The sequence below is a fragment of the Pinus tabuliformis genome, chromosome J (assembly GCF_031772625.1).
Source record: "Pinus tabuliformis cultivar Carrire ecotype Pingquan chromosome J, CPIR1, whole genome shotgun sequence".
Taxonomy (NCBI): Eukaryota; Viridiplantae; Streptophyta; class Pinopsida; order Pinales; family Pinaceae; genus Pinus; species Pinus tabuliformis.
The window spans coordinates 1159404384-1159424555 of record NC_142295.1 but is presented as its reverse complement, the minus strand read 5'-3'; the positions used below and the strand labels follow the sequence as shown (position 1 = coordinate 1159424555).

At 37.1% G+C, this 20172-nt stretch overlaps 1 protein-coding gene across 3 annotated transcripts; it reads left to right on the top strand.

Annotated features, from left to right (window-relative positions):
• The first annotated feature begins 3446 nt into the window (after positions 1-3446).
• LOC149231206 (uncharacterized) lies at positions 3447-18857 on the top strand. 3 transcript variants are annotated; one of them, XM_089376227.1, is made up of 6 exons: positions 3447-3588; positions 12124-12202; positions 17758-17882; positions 18074-18160; positions 18254-18346; positions 18519-18857. In XM_089376227.1, exons 3-6 carry the CDS (start codon positions 17835-17837, stop codon positions 18714-18716), a joined length of 426 nt encoding a protein of 141 aa, XP_089232353.1. In that variant the 5' UTR covers positions 3447-3588; positions 12124-12202; positions 17758-17834; the 3' UTR covers positions 18717-18857. The 3 variants fall into 3 exon arrangements, with proteins under 3 accessions (XP_089232353.1, XP_089232352.1, XP_089232354.1); XM_089376226.1 differs by lacking the exon at positions 12124-12202 and having other exon boundaries at positions 18519-18832; XM_089376228.1 differs by lacking the exons at positions 12124-12202; positions 17758-17882 and having other exon boundaries at positions 18519-18854.
• The last annotated feature ends 1315 nt before the right edge of the window (positions 18858-20172 follow it).

Sequence of the window (20172 nt, the reverse complement as noted above, 5' to 3'; positions counted from 1 at the left end):
GGTGGTTCTAATGTTAGCACTAGCAAAGTTTAGTAGGGAGGATGCTACTACAAGAGGAATTCCTTCTAAGTGACTATGGCATTCAAAATGAGGCTTTATGGGCTGCTTGGTAACACATGTTCTCATGCTCATATAAAATTAATGTGAAAAGTTGCTTTAATTGGTTCCCATGCATAATTGATATTGATAATGGGGTGGTATAAAATTGTAATGGGCATATCAGTTAGTTAGTTATGATGGGTCAACAACATTGAAACCATCCAAGTGACATTTCACCTTGGAACAATCATCGCTCGTGCGAAAACACGAAGTTTATGTAAATGAAAGTTGTGATTGTAGTGGAATTAAAACCATCGAGAAATATCAAAGAAGACGCTGCCTACCAGTTTTGAAAGACAACCAAGGCATTGAACAACTATTTGCGTTAGGATGTAGTGAGGGAATCGAAGGAAATTTGGCAACCCTAAGTTGCCATTACTATTGCCAATCACACATTCAATAGTAACCATAAAAGGTAGCCACATATAAACAAAACCTCGAGGTGTTGACAGTCAGAATCTATTGTAATAGCTTTGACGTATATATAGTTTTGTGTTTAGATGAGAATGAAGTGGGCTTCATCCAGGGTTCGGCTCAATCCTCGTCCATTCCATGCAGTGGTGCTTAATTCGCCAAGCAAGAGAATATTACGTGAGTGTTCAGAGTTAAATCAACAGAAATCAAGGACATGTGATTGTCAAATTATTGCTCCTCCCTTATGATTGAGGGCTTGATGCGATGGTCATTATCCTTGGGTGATACTTTTATTCCCCATTTTCTATTGAAAAAGTAGCATTTTTCTGTTCGATTATGATAGGATTGGATGAACGCTGGTTTGGGTGGATGTAGACCCATGTTTTTTTGTGGTGATCTTCAAATGTCTTGAGGATAAGAAAAAAAATCCTTGACCAAGGTCCATGGTTTTGGGGATGAGTTGGTCTTCTAGTGAAGCCATGGTTTCCCAACTTCAATCCTCTCACTATGTTGCCGATGACTACTCTAGTATGGGTAAGATTCCCAGTTTTCCCATTCACTTTACCCATCTAGATCTCTTAGAAAAAGTGGGCAATTTTATTGGAAGATTCGTCAAAGTAGACAGGGAAAGACTTTTGAAAGGCATTTTCACCTATGTTTGCATATGTGTTTAGGTAGATCCCAATGAAGTTTTGCGAGATAAAATTGAGATCAAGTGGATGGGAATTGTGTATTCCCAACCCCTGGACTATGAAAATACAACTTATAGATACACGTATAGATACACCAATAAATTTCAACCACAAACCTGTAAATTTCATTTTCCTTCACACCATGCATCTAATTTGTATTCTGTATGAGAATTAACAAAGGAATGATGCTCTTTTTCCTATATTTTGACTCCCGGAGAATACTATGATAAACGTGGATAGACATAGGGTCCTGTATGGTCCATTTACATCCCATGGATGGGAAATCAGAAGTAAATAAAATACCATCCATTACATAGGCACTCATGTAAAATGGGGGAACAATGTTTTCTAGAATAAAAAAACTACAGTTCTTCCTATAATCTAGGATCTGGATACTTAAATTATTAGATAGAACAGTCCCCCAGTCCATAACATAGCTGCATCAATCAAGGGTACCCACTGGTCTGAAAACTTTTGGGTATTGACATAACCAAATAATCTACATATCATAGTGGCAACATAACAATATGGACCGACAAGAGAAGCTATAGAATGCATACCCTTATTTTCTCGCTTGTGCTTGCTGGCATCTCTTCTCCATCCTTTGATGACTTCAGATTGATCCTGATTTTCCTTCATGAATTTCTCAATGAAGGCATTATCATATTTCTTCTAAGCTGCCGATAACTGGTACATTCGAGTCGAATCTTTGTTGGTGAATGAGCCGATGATTGTGTTCCTCTTGGTCATAAAGTTTCTGTCAACGATGTTTAGATGGTCAACAACACATGTGATCATATCCATGTAAGGAAGGATGTTCAGCTGAGCAACAATTCTGTGGAGGAATGAATTGGCCAGATCACTATATGTAGTATCAGAAATCGGGTATGAATCTTCGGCTATGACTACTCTTTCTGTGACTCTCGGCTCTTCATCTTCGAAAAGTTGATATGTGGCCTCCCAGGTAGATGTTCCGGTGTTTGAGGTGCATGTGGTATCGGTAAATAATGCAAGCAATTCTGCAAACTCAAGGGGAAGAGCAACTGATTGTTGTTGAACAACAGGTTTCTTCATGGGTTTGGTCGGCCAAGACATTTTTGTTGAATTATGCTTGTTGGGACTGACTTGTCAAGAGAAACACAAGGGTGAGAGTAACTAACATTCAGAGCGAATAACTTAGCAAATAACCAATTACATAATAATCCAAGACTTTTATGAGCGAAATCTCAAGAAACCATTAGTAATAATGAATGCGTTTATTCTATCGAAAACCATTAATTCTCCACATTTGGCCATTAATATCGCATCCGCCATATCTCAACTTTTGAAGCCCTGTCACTTTGAAACCTCCGATTGCAATACGTGTTGCAGACTCGACTGCTCCGTCATAGCACACCTTAATATAATATCACAGTTGCCATGTCACGCCTTTCATATCACAAGTTTTAAAGACGTGTGTCTGGTCATGGACATTAAAAGTTGCAATGGTTATGGTGTAAATAATTAAATTGAATGGATATGGTGTAAATAAAGTCGCAAGTTAGAGGCTTCGGAAGTTTGGTCATGGACAATAAAACAAAAACGCCACTCGCGAGATCCCAATATGCAACGTGGCAGTTTTATGGGGTCGACCTCTTTATTACTATTTACATATATATGCCGGCTTTTATTATATTTATGCTTTAAACCTTTAAAATTTATTTGGAAAAGGTTTTAATCGCCATTTTTCTTAGAAGACTTTTTAGGATGTTCTAATATATCCTTTCGCATTGAGGCTTTAGAATTAAACCTAAAATTTATCGCTCTTTTTAATTAATTTTTTTGATCTTAAAACTAATATTTCCTCTCATTTTTTTTTTTTATAATTATATCCTAAATTTTAAAATAATAACCCTTCTCTATTAATTCTTTTATTAATTATATAATAAAATTATTAATTCATACAACACATATTTAACATTTTACTAAAATATTACTTTTACTTACTTCCATATCCCACTACTTCTATGACGTTGCACAAACCTACTTCCATATCCCACTACTTCTATGACGTTGCACCGGTTTGTGAAAATGCTAGTTCTATATACGATGTAGGGTTTCAGGGTCGGCGACAACGCTCTTTAACTTTTTAAAACATTTATATCTTAAACTGGGTTGTTATATCAGATGTAGGGTTTCAGGTCCGCAGATATATCCTTCTCCGAGGGGTTTCAGGAGGGCCTCTTACACCGCGCGCCCTTTTTAGGTAGACGCATTTGCAAATATTTGCATTGTGCTATTTTTCTTTCCAGGCGGCGGATTGACTTGATCGGTGCACGGACAAAGGTGCATTTTTGGATAACCGATGCGGCTGGTTCAGATCCTCATATGCAATCGGATAGAGGTGAGTCTAAGCCTTGATTTCTTTTGTCCCTCTCAACCCATATTCTCTTATCACGATGTCTTTTTTGTTTTGTATTTCCGCTTCACATTTTCCAGAAGAGGTGCTTCTTATATTTGCTTTCACAGACTCATAGCAGGCACATTTTTTCAATCTGTGTTTTTTTTGGCGCATTTATTGGCTTACATATCGATTGATATTGATATATTTTCTCTCAAATTTTCTAATCTTTTATTTCATCCGAGTGTAAAGAGATACATTCTGTAAATGCTTTAAGCTTCGAGAAATATCAGAACGAAAATATACATTCTTTGCTAAGCCTGAAGAAGGCATTGATATTAATTGAAGGGTCCTGTAACTTCTCTAAAATTCAGAATTCTTCTTTTGAGGCACTTGGATCATCTTCAGAATACTGACTGTCATAAGAATCCCCATTCGAGGATGCAGAAATATGTTCGTGTAAGATATGACAATCCTTGATTTCACTTCATAACCTTGAACCCTCAGCCAACTGTAGTCCTTCCTTCCTCAAGGTGTCTGCTTCACCATTTAATTCTTTGTAGACATGTTCAAAGCACTCTGAAATAAAAACAGACAGAACGTTTGATTTCATCTTCTACTACTGCCATTCATCCAATTAATTACTAACAACTGATGAATTTAGTAACACTTGTTTAACAGATTCTTCTCCTACAGGAAAGTAGCACAGTCTGAATTTAAAGGCTAATCGAAACTGTAACCTGAATGTTGTTTGAGCCTATAAACGGACACAGTTAGAAAACATGCACAGAACATGTAGATCACTGTCGAGAACCCATGTTAATGCTATTCCATTATCATTGAATAAAAAGCTGCATCACTAACATATCTCAGTGCAAAATGCACTGCCCCCTTCCAAGTATTAGAACTTGTGTTTTGTGGCAACCTGATGAACTTGCCTAGGCTGCACCATGTACTGAAAGTGTTGACTGCAAAATAAATGTTAGGCCTTGTGTTAACTAAGTACATGAGGAAACCTATCAATTCCCTGTATACAGATGTTCATCAAATCTGAATTAGAATCAGCAAAGTACAATGGATTTACTACCACAGGGGAGTAGCCATGGGTTTGCAGTACATCATTTGAAATCTCATCAGAATTTCAATTGCATACACTGGAGTAGCCATGGGTTTGCAGTCCATCATTTGAAATCTTCTAAGAATTTCAATTACATACTTTTTCTGTCCAAGGAACACTTCACCTGCACTTTGCTACACCCCTAGAGCCAGCAAGTAGTGCTTCAAGTCATGACAAATTCTCTTGCCAATTTTGCCCTGCACCAGTTTGTGGATTCCTTTTAACTTCCTGTGAGTGTAAGATTGTCTACATATGGGACTAAAACAAGCAGATTAGAATGATCTACCAAATTGTAAAAATTAGAATCTGCATCTGTCTCAGTGAAACCCAAATCTGAAAGTTACTCATCAATCTTGGAGTGCCATGCAAATGGTGCCTGTTTCAACTCATAAAGGGCCTACTTCAACTTGTAAACATGGGTCTCAAGCCTATTCACCTAAAAGCCTCTTGGTTGGTTTATTCATATAACTCCTTAATCAACCTATTAATAAATGTTGTCTTTACATAAATTTGATATAAAATCCAATGGAAGATTGTTGTGAAAGACATAGTAAATCTGATAGAGGTATATTTAGTAACAAGAGCAAAAGTCTCCTCATAGTCAACTCCTTTTTAATGGGAGAACCGTCCAGCCACAAACCGAGCTTTGCAGTTTTATATGCTGCTATCTGGTGCATGCTTAACCATGCATGATTGTTGTAAGAAAAACTAGAGTCAAATACTGACTTCTCCACTAGTCTAGGCACTATCTCCTACCCATCATTCTTTAGGAGGAGATGTATTCCTCCATCATGGCATTTTGCAGTACTTGCTTCCTTACTGCCGTTACTAGAAGGTTTTGTTTCAATAATGAAAGATATCAGTGCAACATAACTAGGGAACTTTTTAGGAGGGTGGCTTATTTGAAGGGAAGTAGTTGGAGCACCAACTTACTCTGTTGCCTCTTTTAATGTCTAGATTAGCCATCTAGGCTTTCTAGCTGAACTTGAAGGTAAAGAGGCACCCCTTGCACTTCCAAAAGCTTGCTGATCTAAGTATGCGTTTCATGATCTTTTTGATTTCTGCAGATCTGTTTTTGGGATACCAAGCTCTTCTGCCTCCATGGTCACTATTGGAGGTTCTTGAGACTTAGAGGACCATGCATTTTCTTCAAACTTGGTATCTCTGCTCACAACTACTTTATGTTGAGATGGAATGTATATTCTATAAGCTTTTGAGGTTTCACTCTAACCTACAAAAATGCCCTTCAAACTAGAAGGTTCCAACTTGGTCCTTTTCCCATCTGGAATATGAATGTAGATAGGACAACTGAAAAACTCAAAGATGTGTTACTTGAGGCTTCTGAATTCCTCCAGTCTTATCCTTCAAAATTCTGTGAGGATACCTATTCAAAATATAGACAATGATGAGACATGTTTATACATAGAGACACATGAGCAGAACTAGATCATGAATCAAGGCCCCAAACTACTGAGGGTTGTAGGGAACTATCAACATTTTCTGTATTCTTGATTTCATGCAAAAGGTATCAAATTCCTTTGGTTTTTGTGAATTAAGTCTAGGACTTCCTAGAAGAATCATCAATAAAATATTCATAGTAAATGTTACTTGATAAGGAAGTTGAAGAGATGGGCCCACATACATTTGAGTTGATTAGGTCAGAAACCCCTCTTGACCTATGTTTACTGCTAGGAAAACATCCTTTACATGATGGCCAAGTGCACAACCTTTGCACACTCCTTTCTTCTCAGCCTTGAGGATTGGCAATTCCCACACCATGTTTTTCAAGATTGGCAACATTCACTAGTGCAAGTGACCTAGTCTCTTTTGTAAAAGCTCACACATGTTGTCACTATCATACCCTAAAGTTCTTATAGGATTCCCTTGCAATTTAGGATGAGGACTTGTTGATCTTCAAAGTTAGCCCTATATGTAGGATCTATCATCACTGAAATTGGAAAGAGATTTTTAGTTAAGCTAGGTACATACAAAACATCATTAACTTAGTAAGCTTAAGGATATCACTTGATGGATCCCACTCTTGCAAATGGATATGTGGCATCATCACCAAGTTCTACTAAAGGTACTCTTGTTAGAGGTTGTATGTTTGCAGGCTCCACTGTCCACATACCAGTCCACATCAGACATGATGTCAGATGACAGGCATGAGACCATTGAGAAGTGTATCTCGAGATTGGATGAAAGCTCATCCACTTGAGCTGATGCTTTTGTACTCTTTACAAGTTGCTTTCCCTTCCCCTTCTTTTGATGACATTGGAAGCGAAGTGCCCAAACATTTGACACTTTGAGGGACATGGAATCTGTAACAAACCCAGCCCCTAGATGTCCTTTGAGGGACGGGGTCTCAATTTTTTTTGCAAACCTTTAAGCTTGAATCAGGTTTCCTCTCATATCCTTTTGCGTTAAACGAAAGTATGATTTGGTTTCCATTAGATTTAGCAATCTTAATCTTCACCCCTGTAGATTTCTTATTAGTAATCTAATTTTTCACTTTTAATCTCATGTGCTGATAGGGCTTTCTTTGAACAAGTGCATGTACTAAGTTAGTCTATACCCAAAGTACATGCACTGAAATCATTATTACATAAACATTCCCAGCAGGTTGCATCCATTCAGCCAACATAAAACAAATAAATTATCACTTATAAATATTATGAAAACAGATAAAAATACTTAACTGAATATTAATTGCCTGCAACTGAAGAATGGTGAACCTTTTTTCCACCAACCATAGGCTTAGCTACATCCATCCATGTCCACGGCTGGCCACCCCCTAGCCAGGCCATGATACCACTGGGGAAACTTGGTTTTCTCGAGGAAATTGTTGGGTGTGAAGGCTACTCTCCTTCACATACAGTCAGATGGTAGAAACCCCTCTACCCACTGGGCCTGGGACTTACACGAATTCCACAGATGCCTTCTCAGCTAGATTTTATCAGCACAGGGGAGTCCTTTCACTGCCAGTGTAGTTCCTCAGCGCCCTCCCCTCACTGCTTGCTAACTCTCCGAGCTAGCATCAGATTCACAAGCCTTTTTGCCCAGGTCAGGTTCATGCTTTCCTGCCCCATTTCAGCACTCAAATTTGTATCTTAGCAGGCCCAAAAATCTAGTAATGGACCCAGCTCTAATTTGATACCCTTGGGCATGATTTTTAGCAGTCCAAATGAGTTTCATTTTTTGATGCCTGTGAACTTCCAGCTGTGAGCCCACTTGCGATTTTCACTCACTCCGCTCGTGGGCGCTCCCAGAACCTTGTAAACTTTCTTTCAGTACCTCCTATCTCCTCTGTACACTACCCACACATGGAATAATCATTTCCTCAACCCCCCACATGCATCCCCCTTCCTTGGCCCAAGAAGACTCACAATTTTTCTTGCTTGTGGCAGATGGATTCATGGGTCAACTTGGGAAATGGAGGTGGGTAGTTGCCATACCTTTTGTTGACAGTTCCTTCTATCCTGCTACTTCTCATCCCTTCATAACTATCAGTGGTTGGCTGCCCCACTACCCAGCTCTCCCTCAATAACTGATTTCTGGGAAGTAATTTCAAATTTAAATTTCTGGCAATTTGGCAGTATGGGAATTTTGGCAAAGGTCAATTACTTGGCAGGAAAGGTAACCTCCTAGTCCCCTCACTGGATTCCACTCGTAGTATCATGGCTAGTACTAGTGCTTCATTCTTTAATCAGTGGTTTGGTGAATATTCATTAACTAACAAAACATATGTACATCATTTATAAGTTGTCTGTTCTAGTTTTAAAAAAGTTGAGGAACATCCATGCTGTGATTCACGGTGAGATTGAGACATATTTACAAACTGGGGGGAAACAGGGTATTACAGAATCTGGAAGATACTTCATACTGTAAAATGGCATGGATCCTGGACAATTAACGATCTGGAGGTTGTCTGCTGTGAAATTGGGGCAAATAAACAAGCAAAATGAGTGCTTTATTTTGTTTTTTTTATGTGTCTTTTATAGGCAGATGACTGAGTTTGAATTGCGAGAAGTGAGAGTCTGACTCACATTTGACCTGCAAGTATGAGTCATACTTGTAAGTCAATGCACAAATATGACATTGGGCCACAAGACAGACTTGGAGAAATTGAATTTGGCTTGGTTTCCTCAAAGAGAAGAGTCAAACGCAGCAGTCCAATTGGACTTGGAAAAATCTGGAAATGCTAGTGAAATGGCAAATTGTCCAAGTAGGCTGCTGCAGGTCTCAGTTGAAACCAGGACAGATGTTGATTTCTCCAAGTCTGTGAATTCTACTTGGTTTACCGCATATGATATCGAATATACCCAATAAAATAACTATAAACTTGGAAAAAAGAAAAAGAAGAACAAGACATCTGTTGGAAGACTTTCAATCTAGTATACAAGAGATCTCCTATTTAGAAGAACAACTCTATACTAATAATAATAATCTAATTTTAGATCTTATTTTAGGGTTACAGCCAAGACAAACATGAAATTGTGTATGAGACCCCCTTGTTTGTGTTACAAGTGACCTGCCTCTGCGCAGCAATTTGACTGCTAAAATCTACAAAGGTGTGCATACTCTGCCCCCCTCTACATTTGATCCTGCTTTGTGGTTTACATAAAGATGATAATGAATCCTTGATTTCACTGTTTGACCATGAGCTACCTATCAAATTTTAGAGTTTTATTTGACTTCCTGTAGCTTACTGAGGGCCAATATACTGCCCAACAAATCCAAGGAAGCTACCCAACAGCTCTTTAAACCCATTGCTTAGTACAAAGATTTTCTTAATTATCGAGAGGCCCTGTACAGGGTTGTACGCTCCAATGTGGGGGTATCTCTCACTTGGGAGTGTGGTCACTGGATGGTTAAATGAATTAATCATTCTTGCTCGGCATTTCTTTAAATCATTGGTTTATTTTTCTTTCCTCTCATTGATTTTGGTGTCCTTTTAAGATTTCGGCTTCATCTCAAGTATTCTTGGTGAATGGTGTTTGAACCAGTGCGTGTGGCATTGTGTAGTTCTTTGTATTCTTGCCACCGGATGAAACTGACCCTTGTATGTGTGAACCTTTGTCCATCTATTGTATGCTAATGAGTGGCATTGGAATGGATTAGAATTCGGTTATGAACAGAGAGAACTTGGGATTGTAATTATCTTCAAGCCAATAAGTGGTCATTGAGCTGATCTACTCTTGCATTCTATCTTGCATTCTAGCCTTCCATTATAGATCTATCCAACAACAGGCAACTAGAGGTAGTTTATTACTGTATCCTTATATTAGTCTTGCAATTACTTAAAGGGATTGTGGTAGATTGTAAATTTTTTGGAAACTCGTGTCGGTGAAATGGATAGACTATAAGCCTGTCATTTATGGTATCAGAGCCCAAGTTCGAATATACTTGGTTGGACCTGTAGGTAAGCGCCTGCAATGACTATAGAAGAAGTGGACAGGAATTGTTGCTAGGGCTATGGAGAAGCAGAGCACTGACAATGATAGGGGTCCTCATGAAGAAGTTGAAGAAGAAAGTCCTAGGGATAGGTTGGATCGGCTAAAGTAGAACATTGCCATGCTAATGTTGATGGTAACACAACTGTTGGTAGGAAAGGGTATGGAAACAATTTAGAGTATTGTTAGGGAAATAAGCTCGGTGTAGTTATTTGATCCTCACCTAAATCTGTTTTAAATCTGATACAGTGAGAGTTATTGAGATAGAGAACACGTATGGCTTCCCTTTTTTGGGGGGTACCTTGACTTTTATATTCTCTCTTCAAATATCATTGATTTTTATATTCTCTCTTCTGATATGCATAATAAGTTTCTAAGATTATCTATCCATATACTTTCATTAACATATATTTGTGTTGTCTGAAAATACCAAAAAACATAAAGGGTATGTTGCTCTGACCAAAAGTGTCACGGAAGGCTGAGCAGTCCCTCATCCCATGTAGTGTTGTCCACTGTGTATCTGTATTTCATGATTCCATAGGGCTCTCCAATGTAATCATTTGACAATTTATCTACCCCATGTTGACTTCTATATAGATGTGAGTGAGAGTATATACTGTGAATGATCCCAATATGTGCTTGATCCTCTTTATCCAACCAGATAGTATGAGGATCAAAATCTGAATGTCCCATAATTCCATGACCTGATTTTGCCTAACTGTTCTTGTATGGGCTAATGTCGGTACGGTTTACCATTCTCTCTGTCTTCTATCTCAAAGCAAATTTCTAAGAGAGAGTGATTAAGAGAGTGCCCTGTATTACAATGACTCCAATAAATGAATTCCCATAAGCAATTGGAGCAGACCTTCCAAGACATGGTGAAAATGTTGGTGACTCATGAACATGGAGTTACGCCTTTACCAAACACTTCACAAACTCAAAATAAACAATGTGAATGTTGTTATTTGAAAACACCTGTTATGATTTTTGACAAATGTGAAAAGCATCTTCATCAATATATCAATTAGAATTGGTAATATAGAATAGACTAATTACCCCAATTTTTTTGTCTGTTGCATCATGATCTTGGGGTTGAGATTTGAGATTTGTCATTGCTATAATGATGACCCAGTTTCAAATCCCAACAATCATAGAGCCATGGAAATTGATAGGTAACATTCATTCAAAACATGTTTATCCCTTTGTATATTGGTAACCATAAGGTCCAATAGCATTATGAATCTAAATCAAATAACGAGGTCCAAAGTCATCAAATGTCGGGTTATCCATTGTTGGCAGGGTGCCAATAAGCATTACCACTCTCTGTTTATGTATGTGTGACTATGAGGTAGTATGTTGATTATGAGGTATGTAGCTTTATGATTCCATGTCTAGGAAATTACTTTCATTCATTCAGGAAGAGACCGTCCAATAGCATTATGAATCTAAATCAAACAACGAGGTCCAAAGTCATCAACTGTCAGTTTATCCATTGTTGGCATGGTGCCAATAAGCATCACCACTCTATTTATGTATGTGTGACTATGAGGCAGTAAGTAGTTTTATGGTTGTTCATGTATGTGTGATTATGAGGTATGTAGCGTTAAGATTCCATGTCTAGGAAATAACTTTATTTCATTCAGGAAGAGACCGGTCCAAAGTCATCAAATGTCAGGTTATCCATTGTCGGCATGGTGTCAATAAGCATTACCACTCTGTTTATGTATGTGTGACTATGAGGTAGTATGTAGCTTTATGGTTGTTCATGTATGTGTCATTATGAGGTGTGTAGCTTTATGATTCCATGTCTAGTTAGGAAATTACTTTCCTTCCCTCAGGAAGGAGGTCTGTGCCAATTTTGTGACTATGAGGTAGTATGTAGCTTTATGGTTGTTCATGTATGCATGATTATGAGGTATGTAGCTTTATGATTCCATGTCTAATTAGAAATTTCTTTCATTCACTCAGGAAGGAGGTCTCTGTCAATTTTGTGACACTATGAGGTAGTATGTAGCTTTATGGTTGTTCATGTATGTGTGATTATGAGGTATGTAGCTTTATGATTCCATGTCTAGTTAGGAAATTTCTTTCATTCACTCAGGAAGGAGGTCTCTGTCAATTTTGTGACTATAAGGTATTATGTAGCTTTATGGTTGTTCATGTATGTGTGATTATGAGGTATGTAGCTTTATGATTCCATGTCTAGTTAGGAAATTTCTTTCATTCACTCAAGATGGAGGTCTCTGTCAATTTTGTGACTATGAGTTAGTAAGTAGCTTTATGGTTGTTCATGTATGTGTGATTATGAGGTATGTAGCTTTATGATTCCATGTCTAGTTATGAAAGCATGCATTTTTTACTATAAATATCCGGAAAGACCTGGTACAAAGCATAAAATAACACACATTTGTGCTGGAAGCCATGGTTTTGTAGCAGAACTGAATTCATTCATTGGAAAGAAACAAAATGAAAATTAATAAAGTAGCTGCTGTCACAATTCAGTCTGTCCTTATTTGTATCTTGAGAAAAGAATTGGAGGTGCAGTTGGGCTTTTAATGGATGGATATCTTCTCTGAGAAACTTTCCCATCAATTTGACTCTTCTTTTGAGATCCATAATTACAGAAACAACGAACCTCTACATCATAATAGTAATGCTCATTGCATCAACCCAAGAAAGAGATTAACAATTTTCCATTGAGGACACCTGTATTGGGTATTTACAAGGAAGAAGAAACATAATTATAATAAATCAGATCTCTTTATCACTCACACACAACACACCAACACCATCAAAAGTTAGCCTGAGGCTGCTGATGCCCAAAAGAGACACACTTCCATTTCAGAAGATTGTAGCCCTGAAAGATTTTCAACCTTTTCAAGCCTTCAATTCCAGACTGGTAACATCAGATGAGATCCCAATTTCAGCATTGAAGAAGAAATTTCAAGCCATGTGACAAGATCTTCACACTTAAAGACAAAGGGAAAGCCAGAAGGCTACTGTACATCTCATCTAAGCTCTGTGCAATTTCTTCAGACTCTCATATACAGCTGTAATTGGCAGCAACCTCATATGAGGCCCAATTTTTCAATGGTAAATATGCTGCTCACCCCAAGAGGGGTATTAGGGATCAGAAGAAACCTTGTGGGTAGTAATGGATCTCTGTGAGGAACTTTTGGCACAATGAATTCATTGCACCCAAAAGTAGAGAGTCCCTAAAAAAGGCCAAACCACCTGTTGTTTTTCCTTAGAGCTCACATAATCTTCTTGTCTTCTAAACCACCAAATAAAATTGAAATTAAAATTGAGCTTCCAATGCTCTGATCTAACAATCAACTCAATCCATCAGAGAGCAGCAACCTCAGAAATACTCTCCAAATGGGGTCTCCACACACCGACGCGGCTCATCCTCCTGCTATGCCTACCAGACCTGCTGCTCTCATGGTGGGTCTTCTCAGACAACACATCTGCCAAATAATGCTTAGAGATTACAAGCTTTGTGACCGACCCACATTGCTTGATCCAGATTGAAGCACCATCCCCTTTTTTAGACTCACTTGGATTTGCATCTCCATCTGGGGCAACAGCAGATGCAGATTGTTCCCTTCTGCCCCTCCTACTTGACGCCCTTTTGCTTGATGAAGGGCATCTCCCTCTCTCCTAGTGTAGATCTACTCCTATTTTTCTAGACCACCTATTTTTCTCTCCATAGTACACAACCCTATGTTTGACGAAATGCCTGAGAAGATTTCACTGCCTTTTCTTTGTTCTAAGGCAATGAAATCTTCTCAGGCATTTCGTCAAACATTTTGTCAGTATATATATGAAAAATTAGTTATATGATGCAATAATAAGGTGTGGTAATTAGTTAATATGATGCAATAATCAGGTCTGGTGACAATGCCATACGCCTATGTAAACAAAATGTAACATAATATCAAATACTCTCGCATATAACCAAAAATAGGGGACAGTAACATTTCTACCTTCCTACTTTCTGATCGTTGGACTAGAAACTTAATACTCTAAGATTAATTATAACTGATATATATCTTTAACATAGTGTTTGAACATCGAACCAAAATCCATAATAACATTACCAGATTGCAAAATTTTATCTTCTTGATAACTCAGTCATTACTGTACTTCTCAGGTTTTAAGAAAACAACTTCTCTGTCAAATTGAGATCGATATACAGTAGGATGTTCAACTAGATTCAAGTAGATAGCTTCTATAATACTACCATCTCCCTATCACAAATAAATATTGAAACCCAAGTCAAATTACTGGAGATGTGTGAAGGCTAATAATGTCACCAAAACTGTGAAGTCTGGGTAGGGGATTCGTTTTGTTTCTTTATCATCGATGTAGCCCCCCACTGCTGGTAAGTTTCTGATAGAAATCAATCACCTTTGGGTGTGCTTTGATCTTAGATGGTTTAAATCTTGTAAACCTCGGCCGATCTAAACTCTTCACGCGGGAAAGAGCTACATATCCCATGCCATAATCAAATGCCTGAAGATTTGTCTCCAACCTCTCCAATGTCATCCCTTGGCACTTGTGCACAGTAATAGTCCATCCTAAAATTAATGGCACCTGTGTTCGGGTAGCCACTTTCACTTCACCTTCATAAACATGCCAGGATTCTGATGTGATAATCCTTTCGACCCCATATAGAAATCTCACCTTTGGCCAGAACCCTGTTGAACTAATAGCTCTCAATTGCATATCATCCCTAACAAAATCAACAATCTGGCCCATTAACCCACTCAACAGCCTATAAGAAACACATATTCCCCTCTTGAAACGACATTCAGAATTGTCATCTGTTCATTGGATAACCTAATGTGTCCCTCCGAATGGGCCTCCCACATTCTCATGACTTTATTCCATTCTACTTCTTGTTGTTTGCAATTGGTTATTGCAGAAAGCACTCCAGTTTCTGAGCCTATTTTGACCTTGGATTCACTCTGGCTTTCCTCTGATTGTTTTTCTGTGCTCTGTCTAGCTAGTGACTTTGTTTCTGGCAGCTCCATCCTCTCGCTGAGTTGCTGGGTTAGACTCATGTTCATGCTAAGAACCACTAAACCCGGTACATAATTTTTCACTTCAAATCTCGAAGATTTCGCCATTTCAGTGAATCCAAACCCCATCACCCTGGATGCAAATGTTTTAGCCATAACTGTAGCAGAGTGCACATTTGTAACCCCAAACGTTGAGCACGCAACTGATCCCTACAGCGTAGAAAGCATAGGGTAGAAAGCGGAGCCGGTTTTCCAAAATGATCTAGTTACCTGGTGAATTGCAAGGGATGCTGGGTCAAATTGGTGAGGGAGTAGAAGGGGGGTTGTTTCCAAATTCAAATTCCACTTCTAGGCGGCAAGACGCTATGGAAATCAGAATGTATGTCAGAACCTGTCAGTGTTCGATGGTGGCCGAGCTGGGCGGAGGTCGCTAAGGGTGGCAGAGCTGGGTGGAGCGGAGAAATTACCAGTGGCCGGAGTCGGAGATTTTTCCGGGCGGTACCGGAAACCGGGCCATTCTACTGCCTAGGTAGACTACTCCATTTTGTTTGTGTTTTCACTGCCTTGTTTGGTTATTGGTATCAATTCTACTTTGGTACTGCATTTAGATACTTCAAGCTACATCATTTCCACATAAGATTGATAGGAATTCGACTATGTAGTGATTATAAAAAACATTGCTGTTTATCTATCCTATTTTAGTACTACCACACGACTTGCAATTGTGCTAAACATAAAATACGAAATAGTTAAAATTTTGATCCATTTTTTGCTTTTGTAAGAAAACAATAGTTTATTTTAACCAGTGTTCCATGAGGATGTGTCCCCTATGGTGGGGTGCACGTATCCACGCTTCCCACACACCTAGGATGGGAAGATGCTCAGGGACACGTTTCCCCACGCCCCCTTTTATGGAGACACAGGGAGACGCAGGGGGAAACCTTTCCCTACTGTGGGGATGTGTTTCCCCAAAAGGGGTGCTTCTGGGCAGCTCCCCTAAAAAAGGGCTAGGTGCTCCCCCTTAATTTTGCTTGAAACAATAATTTATGAGTGGGAAAGCTCAACATTCAACCATAGGGCCCTATTAATTGACTTAGGATGTTTGAGAGTGGTTCTGACCTCATTTTATTTCATATGGAGAAAGTAAATTTCAGATTCCACTCAAAATGCATCAGACATAACAATTTTTAGGATTTCAGGAATGAGCGAATTGCGATGTTTCCATTGGGCTCTATTATATATAAGGGTTTGGAACTACCATTTAATCAAGAGCACCAAGCCCAAAAGCACCCCTTTTGAGGGGGGCCATGTTCTGCTTAATTTTTTTTCTAGTAACTGTTGTAATATAGAAATTAAAAAAAATTATAAAACAACCATAAAAAAAAATTAAAATTAAAAAGAACAACACATAACAAATATCAAAACCTAAACTAATTTGCAATCTCTAACTCACTCATTCGAGTTACCAAGCTTATGTCTACTCAGCTTGCTGCGCAACACTATTTGACTTACCAGTTAACTGTTGCACCTCCTCCTCCATGGCACTCCTAAAATGCTCATTGGCCATTTTTAATCGTCAGTTTTAACTTTCGAGTCTTGACTTTAGATATGAATGACCTTAGACTGATTCTTTGACTTTCACTCTTTACTTTTTTTGAGTTTGAGTTATATCAATTTACTATTCCAATCTTCAGGCTTAAGTATCTACTATAGTCTATTTTGGTTAGTACTAATTAGATTCTAGAATCACGAATTTAAATTTTAAATCAATTTAGAATCTAGAATGATGAATGATGAATTTAATTTTTAAATCAATTTAGATTCTAGAATGTTGAATAATGAATGATGAATATGGATCAATCTAGTTCATTATTGAATCTCGTGGTGTATGAATGAATGATGTATGTATTAGTATGAATGATGAGTATGGATCAGTGTATTTCATTATTTAATTCAATCATGTACAGATCAATGTATTTATGCTTTCATTATTGAATATATATATATATATATATATATATATATATATATATATATATATATATATATATATATATATATATATATATACCCCCATATCCCCCTGCCCCCTAATTTTACCTAAAATTTGAGGGTACTCTCACACGCCCCCCCTGTGCATCACCCCAGACATGCATCTCCCTATCCCGGAGTCTTGGTGGAACATTAGTTTTAACTTGCCAACATAGAAGGGTTGAAAATATAGTATGACTTCATATTGAAATATGACCATGCCCTTCAAATTTGATGCCAGGTTGAAGAAGTATTTTAGGAAAAGTATTTTGAAGTGTGTTCTAGTGTTTGCCTTTTAGAAAATGTTAATCTTTTTTCAAGCTTTCTTTTCAGTTCTTATAACTGATTTGTTTGTTTTACTTTAGTGGTTTATTTATAATAGTGAAAAAGGCTTACGAGATTTAATGGAAACCTTTTATACCCACACCAGATATGCCAAAAAGACCTTAGACGTGTGAATGCCAATTTTGATGCACCGTTCATATTGTGCAGTTGTGATGTTTTTTGTTAACGATTGTGCTGAATAGCTTTGTGTCAAATGATGCAGGTACCTTCAAGACAATTTATACCACATACGGGAATCACATGAGATGGATCTAGATTTGAAGATAGAATTCTTCAAACATGTTAACTAATGCATTCAACTGTCCAATGTTCTTAGGTAGCAGTCTTGTAAGATTTCTTCTGACAATATCTGGTAACAAGAGTATTATTGTAATCATTAAAATGTTATAAATAAGATATATGAAATAAAAATTCAGGTATTGAATTTTTCATTAAACATTATTTAGAATGTATTAATACTTATAAGTATCTTAGACATGTATTTGTGTGAAAATAAATTGAATTGGTTTATGTTTAAGGACAAGGCATCCAAGGCGAGGTTAACCAAGACAAAAGTCACTCATCGTAGTGGCCAGAAAGGTTTAAAAGCACTGATAACAACCTTTGTAAGTATATTAAACATGTGATATGTTTTTAATAAATTTTGTACTAGAAGAAAGTCACTGTTATCTAATTTCTCCCTATTTACTGATTGATAGGAACTAAAATATGGAAGACCTCCAAATCATTTGGAAAAGGAGGTGTTGCAGCAAAAGAGATGGGTTGAATTTGTTGTTTGGATGGACTCTATGGTATGTAATCTTAGTTGGATTTCCAATATACTTTTAAACCATATTTTCATTTTATTTTTTAGTACTATTAGATATTATATCTTACCTCATTTTATGGTTAACATTGTATAACAAAAACATGTGTTGTGTTATGTAATTAATACTAACATGTAATATTGATTTTTTTTGTTAGAATGCTATAGGTAATGATTGCCAAGATGATGATCCAAATTATGTTCAACATATATCAGGAGATGATGAGGATGAGGATGAGGATGATGGTGGTGAAGGAGGAGATGATGATGATAGTTGCAGTGTTGGTGATGATGTGGATCAGAGTAATGAGGATGGTCAAGATGATCATGAGGAAGATCTTGGTGGTGGTAGCTAGGCATGCACATGCATTGTTTTTTATGAAGAAATTATTGTGTAGAATGGCATTGTTATGTTTAGATGGGTGTTGTGAATTTACCCTATATCAATGAGACATTTTGATTTTGTAATCATACGATGAGTTTGATTTATGTATGTTGTTAATTTATCGTAGAATAACGATATTCATGAAATATTTCGATTTGTTAATCATATTTGAATTTTACTTGTTTTGATTAAAAATAATACTGATTTTATTAGTATTATGTTGCTATTTTATACATGTTTTGAAAATTGTTAATGACACATTGTTATTTTTTTGGATGGATGTTGTCAATTTCTCTTAAATTTCTTTACAAATGATTTTGAATTGTGATATCTACTTTAATGATATTTAGAAACTATCATATATTTCACTATGAATCTATAAAGGGGGTCATATATGTAAAAAAAAATATACTCTATATAAGAAGTCAAATGCGGATGTAACCATGGATGCAAAATTGAAAGTAAAATTGGATGTTAAACTAGGAATTAATACAAAATGCAAACAATTGACATACAAAGTGTTTTAAATTAGAAGTGAAAAATTGTGCAATAGTTGACACAAAGAAGGGAACAAAACATGGCATACAAAAGGATATCAAATTGGGCAAAAACAAGGACACATAAATGGGCACCAAATTAGATGCAAAAAAAGACAACAACTAGATGTAAAATAAGATGCAAAGTTGAGCGTTAAAAAGAAGCAAAAAACGTTACAAATTAATATGCCAAATGATGATGCAAATAATGGTGTAAATTTGGGATGCAAACTTGGGTGCAAAAAAGGAAAAAAAAAAGATGTAAGAAAAGACATAAAACAAGATGCAAAATGGGGCTGAAAAAAGGTGAAACCAAGGATGCCATATTGGATGTAAAAAATGATTCCTAATCACATGCAAATTTAGGCTCGAACTCAAACACAAAATTATATGAAAATGTGGACACAAAATGAGGCAAAAAAAGATGCAAATTTGGATGGTGAAAACGATGTAAAACTAGACACCAAAAAAATGCAAAATTGGATGAAAAAGTCGGTGTAAATAATGGTGCAACATTGGACACAAGTAGACACAAACAAATGGTGCAAAAAGGGGCATAAAATAGCTTAAAATTGGATGCAAAACTTGGTGCAAAAACAAATACAAAAGTAGACGTAAAAAATGGCTCTAAATTGAATGTACCATTAGACACAAAATAAGATGCAAAGGTGGACACAACACATGACTCAACATAAGATGCAAATATAAATGCAAATTTGGATGCTCAAAATGATGTAACATTAGATGCAAGAGATGGTGTTAAAAATGATGCAAAATTGGATGAAACAAATGACGCAAAATATGGTGCAAAATGAGATGGCAAAAATGGAGACAAATCAAACGTAAATGTGGATGTAAAAAATGGTCCAAGAAAAGATGCAAAAATGGGCA

What these genes read in the sequence shown, in the direction of transcription:
- LOC149231206 (XM_089376227.1), top strand. Translation starts at nt 17,835, where the DNA reads ATGTTAACTAATGCATTCAACTGTCCAATGTTCTTAGGTAGCAGTCTT. An exon ending in TGTTCTTAGGTAGCAGTCTT is followed by an intron (nt 17,883 to 18,073) that starts GTAAGATTTCTT and finishes TTTATGTTTAAG; the next exon opens with GACAAGGCATCCAAGGCGAG. An exon ending in TTGTTTGGATGGACTCTATG is followed by an intron (nt 18,347 to 18,518) that starts GTATGTAATCTT and finishes TTTTTTTGTTAG; the next exon opens with AATGCTATAGGTAATGATTG.